The 18,716-nt window shown below is 35.0% G+C and overlaps 1 protein-coding gene across 2 annotated transcripts in view; it reads left to right on the forward strand.

Moving 5' to 3' along the window:
* The first annotated feature begins 3,546 nt into the window (after positions 1–3,546).
* man2c1 (mannosidase, alpha, class 2C, member 1) overlaps positions 3,547–18,716 on the forward strand; it is a 42,976-nt gene continuing 27,806 nt past the window's right edge. For both annotated transcript variants that reach the window (XM_039773686.1, XM_039773687.1), the window contains exons 1-10: positions 3,547–3,729; positions 8,230–8,355; positions 8,455–8,578; positions 12,222–12,292; positions 12,512–12,689; positions 13,187–13,376; positions 16,869–16,975; positions 17,057–17,167; positions 17,332–17,424; positions 17,638–17,754. In XM_039773686.1, the coding sequence (XP_039629620.1) occupies positions 3,557–3,729; positions 8,230–8,355; positions 8,455–8,578; positions 12,222–12,292; positions 12,512–12,689; positions 13,187–13,376; positions 16,869–16,975; positions 17,057–17,167; positions 17,332–17,424; positions 17,638–17,754 (1,290 nt within the window). In that variant the 5' untranslated portion in view covers positions 3,547–3,556. The remainder of the gene's footprint in view (positions 3,730–8,229; positions 8,356–8,454; positions 8,579–12,221; positions 12,293–12,511; positions 12,690–13,186; positions 13,377–16,868; positions 16,976–17,056; positions 17,168–17,331; positions 17,425–17,637; positions 17,755–18,716) is intronic.

The following is an 18,716-nucleotide window of genomic DNA, read 5'->3' on the forward strand; positions in this document are numbered from 1 at the left end:
AACTACATGGCACTATGCATAATGCAGTTAAAATAAAACACAAAGTAATACAGAAAGTTTTTGCAACTGGAACTCAAGTAGCTTAAGTGATTTACTTAGGGTCTCACGGTGAGATTAAACTGGCAACGTGATGCTTTATATTCCAACTGCTTTAACATCTAGATGACATTTTCACTTTGTTGAATCCATACATAGTAAAGAGTTTTGCATTATTGTTTTGGATTTTTAAATGTCAAGTTACCAGATGTACTTGCTTTTAAAGCGCACAGTAGGTTCAGATTCAGAATTTTTACAACTACACCACTCTGTTACAATGAATAGAGTTTGCCTCAGTAACGTTGGGTGAAATCGTTTCTATATATTTAGGCTTACACGTTTGTATAAATGTTTTAAATAAATGATTATTGCTCTAAAGGATGCAACTGTCCTGAGCTTATCCTTTTTACAAATGCACTTTATACTGACTTTTGTCTGCACTAATTTAAATTGTGCCTCTTTCTTTTTTTCGAATCTTTCTCTCTAATAAATAAACTGACGTTTTTGAATGTTTGTCCCTGTGATTTGTTAATTGTCATAGCAAAAAGCTATTCTAATGGGAAACTGTAAACATTTTAATACGAATGGCATAGAGTAGTGAGAAAAGCGCTATATAAATACAAAGAATTATTATATCAAGATCTCCTTTGGTGTCTACTGTTACCCACAGAAAATGTACTACATTACCTTTCTTGTCACCTGTTAAAATTTTACATGTTAGAATTGTTCATCCAATTTTCAATACAACTGATCAACATAGCCCATCACTCATACATTAATTATGCAATAACATTACGATTGATCCTTCTTTCAACAGTAATTTGGCAGGTGGAAGACCGGATGATGTTAACAGTTATAAATATTCTACAGGATATTATAAATTGATGTTTTCATCTTCTGCACCATCACCACCAACTGCTTCAGCATAGTCTATTGATACACATTTAACCAATTTAACCTGTAATTGATCAACAAATTTCACGTTAATTCGTTTGGCTTCATTGTTTCTCAGTGCTAGGATTGCCTGTGCACTCATTTCTTCTGTTGATAACCTTTCGGGATGAAATTCTTCAATAAGATTTGGACATAATAGTTTTCTTTTATTGGGAACTTAAAGTGATTAAAACGTAAAAATTTATAAGAGCTGAGAGCGCAGGAACTATGTTTGTCTGACAAAAGCACTCACATGAATGAGAAGTGAGAGGGCCGTGGTCTTGGACCATTAGCCAGAAATGGTTGAGAGGAGGGCGGGACTTGAAAAAAATCTCTTGGCAATAGTCTCGTCTCATCTCAAGATTTTCTTTTATAATAGAGAGATATTAATTGCATAGTTATGGAAGACATCTAGCATAAAGCATGTAAAACTCTAAAATATGCATGGATGATAAAAAAGTGTTTAGTTTATCAGAATTTGACAAAAAAAGTTACTGAAAGATGGTGCAAAAATAAATTTAAAAATTCATTGAACACAATTACTTAACAATTAATAATTACAATTACAAATGAGTATATTAGAACTCAGCTACCTCTATGCAAAAGTAGGACACATTCTGAACAAAAACAAGGTCACTGGATCAATAAATAAGCATTAGACTGCAAGTGATTTTAAAACATATAATAAAATAGTTAAGCACTAGCATATATTCTAGTAGTTTTTGTTATATCTTAGCCAGGGTTCCTCCCGTGGCTGGAGTTCAAATGCTTGCTTTGTGGCTTTGTTGAACCTTTTTGCTTTATTTTCTTTTATTTGTGATTTGCAGTATTTTCTACATTTGATGTGTCTGTATCTGCAACTGTGTTATGCTGCATGTGTTTTGTGGGTGGTCCACCTAAGAAACGAGGTCACCTTCCAGTCACTGCCAGGAACTACCATCTGCCCTGTAAAACTGGAGGACCTTCCATAGTTCTTGATGGTTCCTGATAGTTTATTGTGAATATGCTATAGTGTTGGTGAGTTTATTTGTGTTTATTTTTTATTTCTTTGGATTTCCAGAGACCTTCTGCTCTGTTTTTTGACCTTGCTTTTGGAATCTGTATTGGAACTTGTTTGATTTGGATTGCCTTCATATATCTATTTGTTACAGAGAATTCCTTTTTGACTTTGTGTTCCATGGAGCTTCATTTCTAGTTGAGAAACATTTTTTGGTGAAGGATAAACATTTTATTTTATAAAGATTCTGCATGGCCCTTTTTCTGGGGTTTTGATGGGATTTCCCCCCTCTAGTGGGCTTTTTAGGAAATATTTTTTACACTTACATGTTTTGGGACTCTCAGTTCAAGACAGTTTCTCTTCTGGTGGTACTAATGTCCGGAAAAGGACAGTTGAGAAAGAGTGACCAGGAGATGACCCAAAATTACTAACAGAATGACAGTCAAAAATGTTGCGAAGGGCAATAAAAGGAGGTGAAAATGATTGAGATGCCAAAACAGAAACAGACACCAAATGGCTTAGTGTCTTAAACAGACATCTAAAATAAACATTGTACAAAAAAGACAAAAGAATTTGGGGATCTATTTGGCCTAGCAATTAGCACTGCATCAATCCAAATACTTAAGTAATAAGCTTAGCACATCATCATCTCATTTAGGTGGGGAAGATTGACACAATTTGTCACGTGACCTCTGTGCCATGTGACTGGCAACAGACATAGTAACAGTAAACAATATGGACATAGCCATGAAAACATCACAAATATGGGGTAGGCAAACGGAACACAAAATGAAACTGGCAGAATAATGCTAAAAATGGGACGAATTACAGAAAAGCAAAATATTAATGCATGAAATAGTTCAAAAATGATAAACAGGAGAAAAATAATAAGAATCTCAAATTTGACCAATTTATTAGCACCGTACCACAGGGGCAGGGTTTGAAGTACAGCCTGATTACTGTCTGTGCACAGTTTGCATGTTGTCTTTGGCCTCACAGGTTCCCTCCAGCATTCCAAAAGCATTCAGAATGAACGTCAGGTCACCCGTGGAGGTCTGCATCAGTGGTTCTTAGTGTCAGTCCTGGGGGGCCCCCTGTGGCTGCAGATGTTTATAGGAGGAGGAGGAGGAAGAGGTTACGAGCCCGCGCTGATACAGCGCATTGCCGCACCCACCACACGACAAACCAACTCAGGATCCAGATTTGTACCCGCGTTTAGCCATGCAACGGGTGACACCTCAGCACCACACTAGTAATACCAACCGATTTATTCTTTACATCAGACTTCTTCCATAGTTAAGCAAACTGCTCTTTCCCAGTTTCTATGTTTTTGTATAAGCTGAGAAATTAAAAACTAGTTATGCAAAAACTGCACTGAAGGGAGTAACAGTTTATGCATTTTAGATGGTAAGAATCCGTTTTCTCAATTTAATTTTGTGCTGAAGTTGACACTCCCTAAATACCTCTTCACGCCTCCGCCACGCTTATTCTGTAAGTCGAATTTTTGCAGACGCTCCCTTAGCCTGTGCGTTTTCCGCCAATAATATCCAACTGCTAAGCCACTTCCGTGCCACGTGACCGTAGAGTCGCATGTACATTTCACTGGAAACGCGACGTAACCCCGATGTGTTGTTCTGCACTTTAAGTTACTGTCTTTGCAACATGTATCACCAGCCAGTCTTAAAAAACCGTAGAACGCTCTTAGAGCGGGCAGAGAAATTTATTTCAGATGTGTATTTCACAGACTGCAATCTAAGGGGCAGGTAAGCGAGGTGATGGCGAATTGGTCGCCTGCTTTATAGCAACTGCTGTGATTGACACGACACGGGATACTTGATGAGTCTTTGTGGTGCATTAGTATACTAGTGCATGACGTGATTGGCTCGTCTGTTGTTCTTTTATTGATTAATTATATGTGTGAAACGGCTTTTGACAGCTTTTTTTTCTTTTTTGTATTGAATGTCCTCTAGCTATATAATTATATGTATGCAATACAGTAACATATGCAAAGTTCAAAGTACGGTAGCCTTTGACTTGTAAGACCACAGTTAAGGAGTACACCTGCTATAAATGTATAAGAAGCTTTAAGAAATAAAGCGAACCAAGTATACTGCTTTGCAACAATGACACATGTGACCAGCGTAGTTGGTCAAATATCAGTTTAAAGCATTTGTCATGAATGATGCGCACGATGTCATTTGAAACAAAATGGTCAGTGTCAGCCCGTAGTTAACAGAGAGCAGGGCCGTTCTCAGGTTTTTGGGGGCCCTAGGCAAAGGTACCTGCTGTTTCTATCCACATTAATGTATGATAATTATTTTATCCGTATGAATGCATAATTATTTTATCTCATACTGACCTTTAAGTATTTTAACACTCCTGATATCCTTCTGCTGTGAAACGTTCTGACCTGTCATTGTTTACAAATGTCTTAAACAACTATTATCATACACTGATAATCTCTGTATAATCTATATCTATTATTTATTTATTTATTATATTACATATCTTACACATCAATATTGTTGCTACTTCTTTGTCCTATCTTTGCACAATGTCTTGTCTTGTTTTGTGTTTTAATTTTTAAATTTTAATTCTGTTTTTAATTTGTTATTTGCACATGATGTTGTTACACTGCGGACCCTGAGCTTTGCAATTTTGTCTATCTGTATACTTGTATATGGTTGAGATGACAAAGTTCACTTTGACTTTGACTGTTTGATATAAATGCGTAATAATTAGTGATTTATAGCTTATAATTTTATGATTACATATTATATACATCAGATTTGAGAGGAACATGTCAAAGGAACCTACTGACTATACCTAACGTAGCATGTAAATCAAACCTTTAACGTATAAACACCTTGCATACTTTTATTTTTGCAAATTCTTTGATCAAGTGTGAATAATCAAGGGAGTCGATGACTTCATGCTCTACTGATATTAATGCTAAGCCATTCAATCGGTCTTGCGTCATGCTTGTTCACAGGTCACTCATAATCAGCTTGAGCTTTGAAAAGCTGCGTTCAGCAGACACGACAGTTACAGGAATTATCAAAGCGATACGTAATGCAACAAAGACGTTTGGGAAAGAATCTTGCAAATTGTTCTTGTGTATGAATTGCAAACTTTTAAGAGCAGAAATAATTTGTGGAACCAAATTTGCTTAATTGCACAATTCGGCACATAAATCATAAGCATCAATATCGGACCCACTAATTTCATCTGTTAAGACATTGCAAAGAACATCGCAGCACTCTGTCAAATTAGTTCAGCTCATCATGAACTTCATAATCAAATTGTCTCCACACTCTCCATCTACGTGTGGCCTGTGCAGTTGAAATGTGAATTTCATTCTCGTCTATTTCCAGTTCTGTAGCTAACTCTTTAGCTGCATCTTGGGCCGATTCGAAACCTTCTTTGTAGGATTTCAAGAAGTCGACTGTGTTCTGAATGCAGTTCAAAGTGATGTCAAACTGCGTATCTTCACTTGGCAATATTTTGCTGACAATATTAATTTGCACCAAGAGATCATACCAGATTACTAATGACACCAAGAAAGGGCAACGTTTAATTTGGTTTGCCAAAGTGGCAGCCTCTGTTCTTGCATCTCAGAGATCTCAATCAATGTAGCATAAATCAATCTTACTTGAAAGCGCACAGCTTTAACAGAGTCGTGCCGCTTTGTGGAATGGTTTTATCCTCTCAGCTTCCGCTATTTATAGTATGATCGATCTTTTGCACAGACGCCCTGGCAGACGAGGAGCATGACCTGCCCTCCCACTGGGGCCCCGTCCACTATGTCAGGCCCCACCGTCACTGTTGATGCTGCCTGTCATCACTATTTTATCTCTGCTAGCACGTAACCATACTGATAATTCCCCCACCAGAGAAAATTTGTACTTCTGAAATATGGACCTGTAAGTTGTATTTGGTTACGGCTAAAAAAAAAAATAATGGCCGGGTGGGGCCCTTTGGCAGTGGGGGCCCTAGGCGGTCACCTACTTTGTCTATGCCTAAGAACGGCCCTGCAGAGGGGATGAATAGTATTACTGGAGAAGACTGTGTTTGTGTGTAACGTTTTGTCTAAAATCAAATCTGATACTCTTATAATCATGTTATTTATTTATTTATTTATTGAAGTAGCAGATCCAGCGTCTTTAAAGCTCACTTGCAGTTTGTATGTTGATGCCTAAAAATGCATTCGTCACCATTAATGTTAAAAGTCTCAATAAAGCATTTTGTTTAGAAAGGTATATTAAGATTGCTTGTGTGGTGGAGGTTGGTAAGTTCTAAGCATGAGATTCAAGCTCAATTACAGTTTACTGCTAGAAAGTGGAGTTTTTTTTTTGCAGAAGATGGCAAATTTACAGTAGTACTCCGTGATGGTACTGTAACAACATTAAACTTACATATACCAGTATTAGTAAATGCTCAGTCTGGAAAACAGCTTATTTAGCTCACTGATCGTTTTCTAGGTTGTGTGGCTACTGGCCAGACGTTGAGTGCAATGGGATGAATGCCAGTTTCCTCTGAGGCAGGTCTTTCTTCTCAAATGCACCTGAACCTGTTTTTTTTCTGGTGTCCAGGTTTAGCTGCCCACCCTGGCAGTGTCTCTCCTTCTACACTGGCATTGTGACATGCTGGCATTACCACTTCCTGATCCTGTCCCTTTGTTCTTGGGCCTTGTTATGTTACCTTCGCTTATTTTATCTCTTTTTAGTATAAGTGTAGAAAATGCAGTTATTCTCCACCTTATTGGTACTAGGCACCATACTGAGCTGTGCTGGCATTCATTTAGCTTAATGTATGCTGGTTACATTATTTATATGTTCCATAGACATATTCCTGTTAAAAAAGCAAATGAACATATTATGTGTAAAAATGTTCTATATTACCTGTTGGGATTTATAGGTGTTGCACAGAGCATTTTCATTTAAAAAAAAAAAGTTCATCTTTATGGTGGGGTCCCTTGTCTATAATATATTTCATGTTTTATTGTGGTAGGTCTTAAAGTAAACCCTGTTTGGTCAAGTGTTAATCTATCCATCCATTTTCTAATCCACTTTATATTCTAAAATAAGGAGAATGTTTCATTCTGGAATTATGTAGTAGTAAACAAGCAAATACATTTTTGCTATAATATTTAAGACCAATAGTTAGCTGTTCTGGTAAAAAGAGAAATAAAATAACATATCCATGAATTTCCTGTATTGGTTTGTCAAAGTTGCAAGAGGCTGCTGCATACCTTAGCAGTTTTGGGCTGTGGGGTTGAAAATGCTCCTAGACAGCAGTTGGTTCCAGTGGTGTATACAAATATAAGGGACAGTAGATTAGCCATAGATTAACAGGGGGAACCTCTGGAGTCTAGATAGAGAAAACCGTTTTGATTTAAAAATTTTCTATACAGCTGAAATGCTGTGCCATTGTGCCTTCCTTGCTTCGCTCCCATGTTTTTAAATTCTTAAAAGTCACAGAGATGCTTTGCTTTATAAAGCATACTGATTCTAAAGTCATATATTGCTGAGAAATCAACCATTATCCTGAAATTATCCAGGTAAGGTGATGTGGACCTAAGATATTAGAGGTTTTATTTTGGGAAAACTATCGCTTCTCCCAGGTAGTGATTGTGGTGTGATTACTACTGACAACAGATTAACTGTTGTGAGCTGCACTCGTTACTGGTAGCCTCTAAGTTGACTTATTGCAAATGAATTTTTATGTGCTGAACTTCACCTCAGTGCATGCACATTAGTAATGCATTCTCTCATACAGAGTTTGCTCTACATGAATACATACTTTGAGGTATGATGGAAGATTCAATGTGACAAATTCACACCAGGCGGTAAGTAAGCTAGCATGTAATATATATGTAAGCTCTGACTGGTAGGGCAGAACCAGACATATATACATAACTAACCTAGTAACACTCTCACATAAAGGACTAGATTTTTCCTTTTAATTATTTTTGCATCCCAGCCAACATTTGAGTTTGGCACAATAGCACTCTCTAGAGGCCACAAATGACATTTACCTACTTATCAAATAAACCATAGTGTAATATACTAGATACCTTTAAATACAAGTACTGTACTTGTTTATTTGTTTTAATTGCAAAGGAAATATATTTCGGAATTTAAGAAACCTTACTGACATGCTACCTTTCAGTCCATCATGACTGTTTGGTTAACTAATAACTAAGTTGTCCCTGTACCTTATGTGACAGTTTTTTTTTTTTTTTTGTGTGTCTTCTCCATAAGGCTCTATGGTGCTACGTTTCCAGTGAGGTCCCTTTCTGTATTCTCAACTCCAAATCGGATTCCTTTCTCAGAAGCTGAACAGCAGACCTTCCAGCCAGCTAAAGTTGGTGATGGCTATGGACTCACGTAAGTATTGCATGGTTTGCAAGTCTTTCTGAGATTCTCTTTTCTGTATCAGTACTCTTGGGGCTAATGCATTTTCTCTTGTTGTTTGTTTTTTACCAGCTGGTGGACTTGTTGGTTTAAAGTTTGTCTTAGTATTCCAGATGAATGGCATGGGAAAGAGGTTCACTTCTTATGGGAAAGTGATGGAGAGGGTATGGTATGGCGTGATGGGCAGCCAGTTCAGGTGGGTCTTGTTTAGCAATGCATGACATGGCCTTTAAAATTATATCAAAATACTTAAGGACATTTTTGCAATAATGATATTGATGGTGATATGAAACAATATTCTAGATATTGTACTATTACTTTTAAATGTTTTATTATGCTCACGTCTGAATTTTTTTGTTTTAATTTAGTTTTAGTTTTTTTAGCAATTAATTTTAGTTTTTGGAACATTTTATGTATTACTTACCAAAATGCCCATAAATGTTAAGTTTAACCAAAGAAGTTTTAAATCAGAAAAAAAAAAGTAATCAAAGGGTCATTCAATAATAACAATAATAATCAATAAAAATAATCTTAAAAATCTTAAATGTAAATATAAAGAGAAAAACTAAAAAAAACTCTTTATTTTTTAATATAAAAGTAAACTTACACAGTAAGTAGCATTCATATCTTCATAATAAATATAAACAGTCAAATGGAGTAGATTGTATCCTTTCAAAGAAGTCAATGACTTTAATGTAGTTCTGAAAATAAAAGTGTACATTTAATGCCAATTAATTCCTTATTAGACCTTGATTCTTTAAACAAAGTAGCATTTTCTTTGATCAAATGAGCTAATAGATATCACATCTTCAGATTCTTTGAGAAGAAAAAGACCAGCTTATCTATTAATACTGGCTTCAGTGCTAACCTGTGACAGTGCTGAATACTCACTCAGAAGATGTGCCGATGACCGAGACACAGAGATACTTTTGGGCTAAGAGACGGGGAATTCTTGATACAAGCCTTCAAAGTCATTAATCTTTATTACTTTTTATAAACTAATTTTAATCTATTTGAACTTGCTTATTTTTAAACAGTGGCAGGTTTGCTATTTAGCTCCCATAATGGCAAAAAAGAAAAAAAAAACAAAACAAAGCCCTACTTTAAACTGAAAATTTAAATGTTTTGACTACACTGATTGCTGCCATAAGTTGCAATGCCATGGTAAGTGCTTTTAGAGTTGCTTCTACAGAACACAATTTAATCAAAACATTAATTATTGGTTCTGTCTTGAAGTGAGCACATGGTAGTTTTCATGTCATGTATGCAGTCCACTGAGCTGTAACTAGTCTGCCAGCTCTCTCCCTGAATACACGTTTTGTGTTTTATATATTGAAAATGAGCCTGTAAGTTACTAGTGCCTTTTTTGCTACTGACACTTCCCTCGTTGAGTCAAGGTCAAAACCAAAGTATTTTTTTAATTGTGTGTAGTTTACACTTTTGTTTGGATTTGTTCTGTACTTATGTACTGGTGCTTATAGCTGTCATTTGAGTCAACCTGCCTTTCTTGGCTTTTCTTTAGATAAACAACAATTGCCTAGCAGTTTGTACGGCACTGTATGCACAGCTCAAAGTTATTCAGCAAGCAAGTTCAGAACATCTACTGGTAGCACATGGAACAAATGAAATATGTAGGCAAATGTTTGTTTATACATTCTGAGTTACAAAGAAAATAAGCTCTCACAGACACATTTTAGAATTTTATGAAACCCAGTTGGACCAGTTTATTTTATTAAGGCACAAATATTGGACATATCAGGGAAAAAGAAACATCTGATCTCCGTAAATAACAAATTGAGCGTGAAGTGAAGATGCAGGAATTGTTGTAGCATAATTGTGGTGTGCTGGTTGGTGACTGCAGTAGTGGGTGAGAGAGTGAGAGTGAAAAAATGAAGAGAAAGAGGCTGTAGATTTTTTTAATAAGATGAGACAACAGAAGCCAGAAGCAGAAGGTAATTGCCCACACATCAGCGGATGGATTAGCCACACAAAAGAATGATAACTAATCTGCTTGGCTTCTTACACCTTTCTTATATTCATCTGTCTGTAGCACTCAATAGAAAGTGCGACTTTGATTCATGTAACTTGAGAAAGTGTATTAAAAGAAACCCCTTATAAATGCAAAAATGTGAAATGTCTTAACTCAAGCCGTTGTTTCTAGGAGCCTTACCTGAGTTTAATATTTTGTACATCCACTGTCCATCATGTTTACATTAAAATATTCTGATAATAAAAATATTATATTTGAAATTGTATTGGTATTGTTATAAACAATATTATGTTTTCTACTTATATTTTTGAATCCATAAAAAGTGGGCGAATGCTATTTTTTGCATGTTTCTCGGTCTACTTAATTTACAGTTTATAACAAGTACATCAAAGCAGTATAGGAATACTGTTGCAGAAATGACCAAATGGTTGAAAATGTTGTTACTGTTTAAATCAGCAATGATTTAATGTATACCAATTAATATCCTATCATTAAATGTGTTTATGTAACTTGCTTGCCACTTTTGGCAGCATCACTCTGGTAAAAGTTTTGCTTTCTGTCAATCTTTCTGATTTTTTTTGTATAATATATTGTTTCTGGGTTCCCAGGCTTTCCTTCCCCATCCATATGATGTGCTAGGTACGTTAATTGGTGACTTTGAATTGGCCTTATATGGGTGTGTGTGAGTAAATGTGCCCTGTGATGGACTGGTGCTTTCAGTACAGGACTGGCTCATGACTTGGTTCAGATGATTAAAAACATGATGTATAGATGGATGATTATTTTGCCCCAATGTAGTGTGGTAGTTAGTACTGCCAATCCACTTCTGCTGGAGGTTAAGATTATATACTTGCCTAGTCAATATCAGCATGATAATTGTCCTCTCTCCCTACTTTATTTTTTCTGGGTTTGCCGGCTTTCCTACTAAATCACAAAAACGTGTTTGTGAAGTTATCTGGTGACTTTAGCTGCTCTAATGTTATCTTTGTGATACTCACTTTTTCCTGAATTTCTGTTATGGGATATTCTGCTCCCTTGTTCCCTCTGGGTGGCGTCCTTTCCCCATTTAATTCTTGCTAACATAGGACCCTGTAACAAATTAAACACACATTCTCAGTACTAGTACCTGTTATATAAATTCTCTGAGAATGCTATAAAATGTGTTCTTATTTTTCTTGCTCTTGTCCTCCTAATTTCAGAGAAGGTTTTTTTTTAATTTTAAAATTATATGCATTTAACTTTAAAATGTAAGTGATCCTTAATCAAAGTACACTTATTTGAACTGTAACCTTTTATTATTTTTTTCATTTTGTTCTCTGAAGTTTCTTTTGAGTGTCATGATCCATATGTAAGCTGCACACTATGGCCTTGTATATCCTCAAGATTTTGTTTGAATCCAAAGGTAGTCACTGTTTTTGAGAAGTTTTTTGTGTTCTCTTCATAACTTCATAGACGTTTTTCAGTGTACTAAAGTTATTCACACACAAGATGAGCAGGTTAGGTTAATCAGAAGCTCTACATTTTTCTAGTGTGAGTGGTTGTGGTAAACCTCTCTGATCTCTTCCTTTTGTCCAGTGCTACTAGATTAGGCTGTAGCACCTCATAAAGCTAAAATTAAATAAAGTGAGTACTGTGAATAAATAGGTGGTTGTATGGACATTTTCCTTTGCAGATGTTTGCAGCATTCAGTAGCTCTTATTATAATCACATTTTTTTATCAATATTGTGGCCTTTTTGCCTGTTTCCTTACATACCTCTATTGTAGTATTTCTAAAGTACTTACTGATACTTCATCTAAGTGTTCAAATGAATTTATTAATAATTGTTCTTCTCTTATATTTAAACACAGGGATTAACTAAGGAAGGCGGCAAGACAAGCTATGTTTTATCTCGAAACCTTAAAGAAAATGAAACTCACAAGTTAGTAAAGTCAATTTTGTGGATTATTACAAAACTGTTAAAGTACATTTAGTGTCACATTTGACTTAATTATCCGTTATGAGCTAACAATTTGTGTTGTGTCATAACATTTTAACTCTTAGATCCAGCCTTACTCAATTAAAATATAGGGTTGGGGAATGGTGCCTTAAGTAACTCACATTCTAAAGTAAAGCCTCTCCTGTGTTTCTTATCCTGCAGCATTACCTTATATGTGGAGCTGGCATGTAATGGTTTGTTCGGGGCAGGGAAGGGATCTATGATTGCACCTCCAGACCCTGACAAGAAATTTTTTGTTCAAAAGGCAGAGCTTGCTGTTTTTAATTCTGCTGTTAATGACCTGTTAGTGGATTTTGAGATGCTGATTGACATCGTAAAGGTATCATTTATTCTTCTTTACTTAAAGTAAGTAAAGTTTTTAATGTAGGTGCATCTGGAACTGTTTGATATATGTAGTTATGGTTCATTTGCATATACATAGAAAGGTATACCACTTTACTTCTTTCTCAAATGTTGCATTATATGAACTATATGTTTTGACTTGTTGCAGTCATTTCTATATACAAATCATGACTTGGAATACCCCCACTGTTCAACTGCTTTAGTTCTTCATGCTTGTGTGTTGAATTTTCATTTTCATATTTTTTACCTTACTTGAACATAATTGTAAGTCTCTTTGGCAATCCACCGCAGACACATATATGGTTTAATAGTAATCTCTTATAATTTTGCATAGCCAATAATCATTTCTGTTAAATACTGATTTCATTTTTGCATATGGTCTTTGTTTTATTATGTTGGAATATTGTTTTGTGTATCAAAGCAGAATTTCAGCTGGGTGATTTTTTTTCTCTAAATGATTCTTTACTATTTTAGATGCTTGGGGAGAATGACCAGCGTGGATATCAGGCACTTTATGTAGCTAATGAAATGGTGAATGTGTGTGATGTCCAAAATCCCAACACATTTTCTGCAGCTCGCAAGCTTGCCAAGAAATTTTTCAGTGAGAAGAATGGGGATAGTCAACATACAGTCCATGCTATGGGCCACTGTCACATTGACACAGGTAAGTGTGTCTTGCTTTTGCAGTTATTAGTACTTATTAGTGTGAACAATAAGGTCCTTTTTACTTTAGCATTCCTACCACAGTTATGGACAATACATCCAAGTGATTATTTTGGAGGGTGTAGCCTGAGTTCCTCTAGCTCAAAAATATCTAATTTGCTGCTAACATATTACCATTGGTAGACGTGTAAAAGCAGAAATAACTTAATCATAAAAAGCTTTGGAGCTATTTATATAAACTTTACTGGGCAAAGTGCATGTATGGTCTGGTTTTAGACATTTTTATTATATATTAATGTAAAGTTACATTTGAGATGTCTAAATACAGTGTTGCAAAGTATTGTTGCACTTAGCCAGTTCAAGACAATGTTTAATTCAAGTGGACCCATTCAGTTTTGAAATCTATTCTAGGCTGGTGACATGTTTTATTTTTATTAAAGCAAAAACCTAATTTGACAGTGCCCCTTCACGTGTACAAAGAAAGACAAAAGGCAACGAGGAACAACAAAATATTTAGAAGCAATAGAAAGAAACCTTGTCTCTGGGTTCTCCAATGGACCTTCATTCACTCTCAACATCTAAATCCAAAATGAGTTGTTGTCCTCCAGAACACTTCCAAAAGCCTCAACATCTTCTACCCTACCCTACCCTACTTTCACCTTAGTTAGTCACTGTTCTTTCCACAGTCTCATAACATATGTATTTCTGTTACCTTTTAATTTTTTAACTTAGCAGGGCTACCTCTAAAATGCACAGATGTTTTTCCTTTAGACTGTTGGTCCTCATCTTTCCACTCCTATATGATGAAAAATGTATTCTGTTTTGTCTGTGAGGGAGTCATGTCTGTCATTTTATCTCTTACTCACTCCCCCAAACTTTATTTACTGTGCCTTCTTGTGTTACTTATTACTTCAAAATTAACTCTTTTTTCTAAATTTACATATATACATGTAGGATACATTTGTAATGCAGATCAGTGTAAAAGCATCTATAAACAATGGTAAAGGGTTAACCATAATTACCATGCAGAATTATTTGTATAGGTGATGGAAGAAACAATATGTGAGAATGTGGTAGAGATCATATGACACACAAAGCTGCAATGCAAGCATTTTGACTTTGACATATAGTCAAATTATTGTTTACTTTGACAATAGTTGTTAAATGTTCACACTGAAATGTAATATAACTTGTTTATGGAACCATATTTTATTAGTGGAGTAGCCGATATAATCAAACACCTACCCAGATTTGTGCATGATTTTAAAAAAAGGTTCTATTTGGCCACTAGTTTTAAATTTGATTAAGAAAATTATTTAAATGCATACACTACTTTTAAAAGGTTAAGTATTATCTGCATTTGAAAATATTTGAATAAAAACATGATACACAGTGTAAACATTTAGGACTTCATAAATTGCAAGCTGTTTACTGAAAGCAAAAATCCTTACTGCATCTGTGGTATATTCTTTCTGGCATCTTTCAACCAATAATTCGGTAAAGACATAAGGACAATTAAAAAAAAATAATAATGCTGTGTTGTTTATCTCCATTTTTTTCCTATATTGCCAAATTTCTCCAAATTTTGGAGGCCACATGTAATTTCGGTTAGACAATTTACACTTTCATGGCTATGCAGTAAATGTAGCTGTATAAAGAAGAGTGCAAAGATGCTATGTCAGAGAACATCTTGTTTATAGAAAATCAGTTGCATTAATATACTTCAGTAGATTTCCTGCTCAATACCCACAACTCAAAGAAACCTGAGCAACACTTTCTTTTGTTTTATGTATGCTGATACATGGTAAATTCTTAAGGTGATAAACTATAGAGAACAACACATACTTTCCACCCGTCTGCTGTGTTTGTCCTATTTCAGGCCTCCCTCATATTTTAAAACAGTAATGCCCAGTGGGCAGTGGCTTGATGAGAAATATGAGACCCATTTCTATAGGAGGAGCAATGTGTGTGTATGTGTATATATATATATATATATATATATAATATTCTGTTTGCACTCACTTGCCATGAGTTTATCAATTACAGATATGAATGAGGAGAACTCTTTGTCTAAGGCAAATAAAGCATATGACAGATGGTATAAAGTGAAACATTTTTCATGCACAGGTTTAGATAAAACCTCATTTTTAAGGTGTTTAATGGTGCACACCAGGCAAGGACTTGCCAAGAGAAATCACCCCTTCTAAATGGCACAAAATAGTGAACAGTTTGGCTAGAGTATGAGAGATAACCACAGTTGCAGTGAAAAAGCACTTCTGTATTTCACAGAAGCAAAAAGATAATAGTTAATGGGCAGTAGACCTTCTACTTAGTCTTGGTGCACTCGTAGGTTTAAGACTTAAGAGCAAAAAAGAGACAGAAGTGGTTGCTCCCCGGGGCTTTAGAGGGCAGGTAAAGCAGTAATCCGTTTCCTTTCTGATTCTTCACAAATTGATCTTTCAATCAAAGTTGCAGCAACATGATTAAAATCTATGTGTGTAACCTTTGATGTAAAATACTGTAGTAAAACATGCTAAAATAAAATAAAACTAGAAATTTCTAACAGAATTCAGTGGTGGCCATGTGGCCTGGTAAAAAACATGCTTATCTCATTATAAGGTAAGAATAGGACATCTCACAAAAGCCCATAATGCAAAAGTAAAAAAAAATTGTGAATGCAAGAAATGCTTCAGGCATAGATTTAGTGCAAACTTTGTATTAATTGAGTTTGTGTAACTGGAATTAAGCAATGGAAATACAATTTGTTAAAGAAAGCACCTAAAATAAAATCATACAAATTAGTATGAAGTAATATTTTGTCATATTGTGTGAAAAAAATAGTTTGAAAGCTTGATGTAGAGATAAAATGTGTATGATGTCAGAACAAGGACTTAATTTCCTTGAAAAATTTAAATAGTGTTTGTGGATGCAACATGACATGAATGATATATTAAATATAGTACCTTTAAAATAAAAGTATCTTATCTAGTGCGATGTACAATGTGAGCTCTCAAAAACCTACAGTGATATCCGGTATGGGCATGTTATGAAATATGCCATATTAAGTTTATTTTGATGGCTGCAGGCATTAGTTTATTTGAGGCTTAATAAGGATGGACTCAACTGCTTCTGGTCATAACATGCATTTTTATTAGAACAAAATGGCTACTTGTGATACCAGTAACAGGAGAGTGCATATAACTAAATTCCCTTCTTTTTTCCATATTTTCATAGTATGCTCTGAACATCAATTAAGGTACAAAATTTGGAACCACTACATAAACCAAAAGACACTAGCAGTACCCTTGGCAAGATATTTGGCAAAGCTCAATAAGCTTGAAAGATATCAACCGAATTGTAATTTTGTGGGAGAAAAGTTAAAATATCAAAAATAACACAATTATAATACTTGTCAAGGAAAATGAATGAGTTTAATGATATGTAAATACAGTAAAAGAGCAAGTCAATGTGTTCTGCTTTTTTCCCTTCCTAGCATGGCTTTGGCCTTATGAAGAGACAGTTCGTAAGTGTGCTCGCAGTTGGGTGACAGCTGTCCGTCTGATGGAAGAAAACCCTAGCTTCATATTTACCTGCTCCCAGGTAAGAACTCTTTAATAGTTCATTTAACTTTTTGGTATGCATTTTAAAGAAACACTCACATTTAACAATTTTATTCCTTAGGCACAGCAGTTTGCCTGGGTGAAGAATTGGTACCCAGGGTTGTACTCAAGAATTCAACACTTTGTCAGGAGACAACAGTTTGTACCTGTTGGTGGGACCTGGGTTGAAATGGTAATTTTTAAACAATGTGCCACATTCGTTAATAGGGATTTGAAAATATTTACTTGATAGGCCTGTTTCCTATGTAAAAATAAAGATTGAGCTGCTTATTAATTTGGTATATAGTAGTGGTAAATGTAGTGAAACTAACAATCCATTTATGTTACCATTTGTAGGATGGCAACTTGCCTTCTGGAGAGTCAATGGTCAGACAGTTCCTAGAGGGTCAAAGATTTTTCCATCAGGAATTTGGAAAATACTGCACCGAGGTCAGAAATAAAAAATATTTTTTTATTCTTTTTTTCACAGCTGAAAAATCTGAAGAGTTGAGTGGTAGAAATTGGAGCTTTCAGCTTCAACACATGCTGAAAGTTTTATTTTTAATATTTTAACATTTAACATTCTAACATATTTTTAGCACGAGCATTGAATTGGTTAAAAAAATCTTATTTAGGTGCACTTTTCTTATTTTTTTTCATTAGTTCTGGTTACCAGATACATTTGGCTACTCTGCTCAGCTGCCTCAGATAATGCAAAATTGTGGAATAACCAGGTTCCTGACTCAGAAACTCAGCTGGAACTTAGTAAACACCTTTCCTGTGAGTACTTCATTGATGAAATCTGTCGAGAAGAATGCATATTTCTTGTTTCTAATAGAGGTTCAGAGTATCCGGAAAAACTGAGCACTCCAAGTGCTGCTTATTAGTGGTACAGATATATAAGATTGTTAGTCAGCTATCTTTTCATAACCTTCTTTATTATCCTTGGGTAAAGGTCATTAAAGTGTTAGATTTTTTATTATAACATTATAGCCAATAACTTTCTGCTGGAACATGATTTCTAAATGTGTGATTGTGTGGACTTAAACTATACAGGCATACTGAGTCAATGCAAGCAGTGTGCATAAGAATGTTTTGGACCATAAATGAATTATATGACAATAAATCATAAACAGTACAAGGATTTAAAGGGAAATAATAGGTAGTGTGGCGATATCTCCATTCAGATGTTTTGATATTAATAGCATTTTATCAAATTAAAATGTTTGTTGAAATATGTAATGGAATTTTTGGTAAACTTTAATAAATAGTGACAAAAAGATTATGTGCTTGACATAAAGTAAATCATGGAAATGCACACACAGATAAAAGTAATGTGATGTTATTTTGATCAGTCTTGCTAAAAACATACTTACAACTGGGTACAAATCACAGTAAAAGCTTCATATTAATTGAGTAAGAGACAACTATTATGTCTCAGATGTCTTTAATAAGCAAAACATCACAACCACATTAGACAGAAATTAAAGGTTAATATTAGTTCATGGCACATTTTCTCAAGGAAGTGTAGTTGTCCTTCACAGTGATCCATGTGCAAAGAATTGAAGCTGAATGTCAGAAATCAAACTAAAGTGTATGCCTTAACAAAAAAAAAAAACAGTATGCATAATGTGATGCATGGTAAATAGTTTTTTTCTATGAGTAGCACAAATATCACAGTTTCTCAGCTATTAAAACAGTTATCAGTTCCCAAATGTGCTTACAGGAGTTTATTCAGGTGA

The sequence above is a fragment of the Polypterus senegalus genome, chromosome 12 (genome assembly GCF_016835505.1).
Source record: "Polypterus senegalus isolate Bchr_013 chromosome 12, ASM1683550v1, whole genome shotgun sequence".
In the NCBI taxonomy this organism is placed as follows: domain Eukaryota; kingdom Metazoa; phylum Chordata; class Cladistia; order Polypteriformes; family Polypteridae; genus Polypterus; species Polypterus senegalus.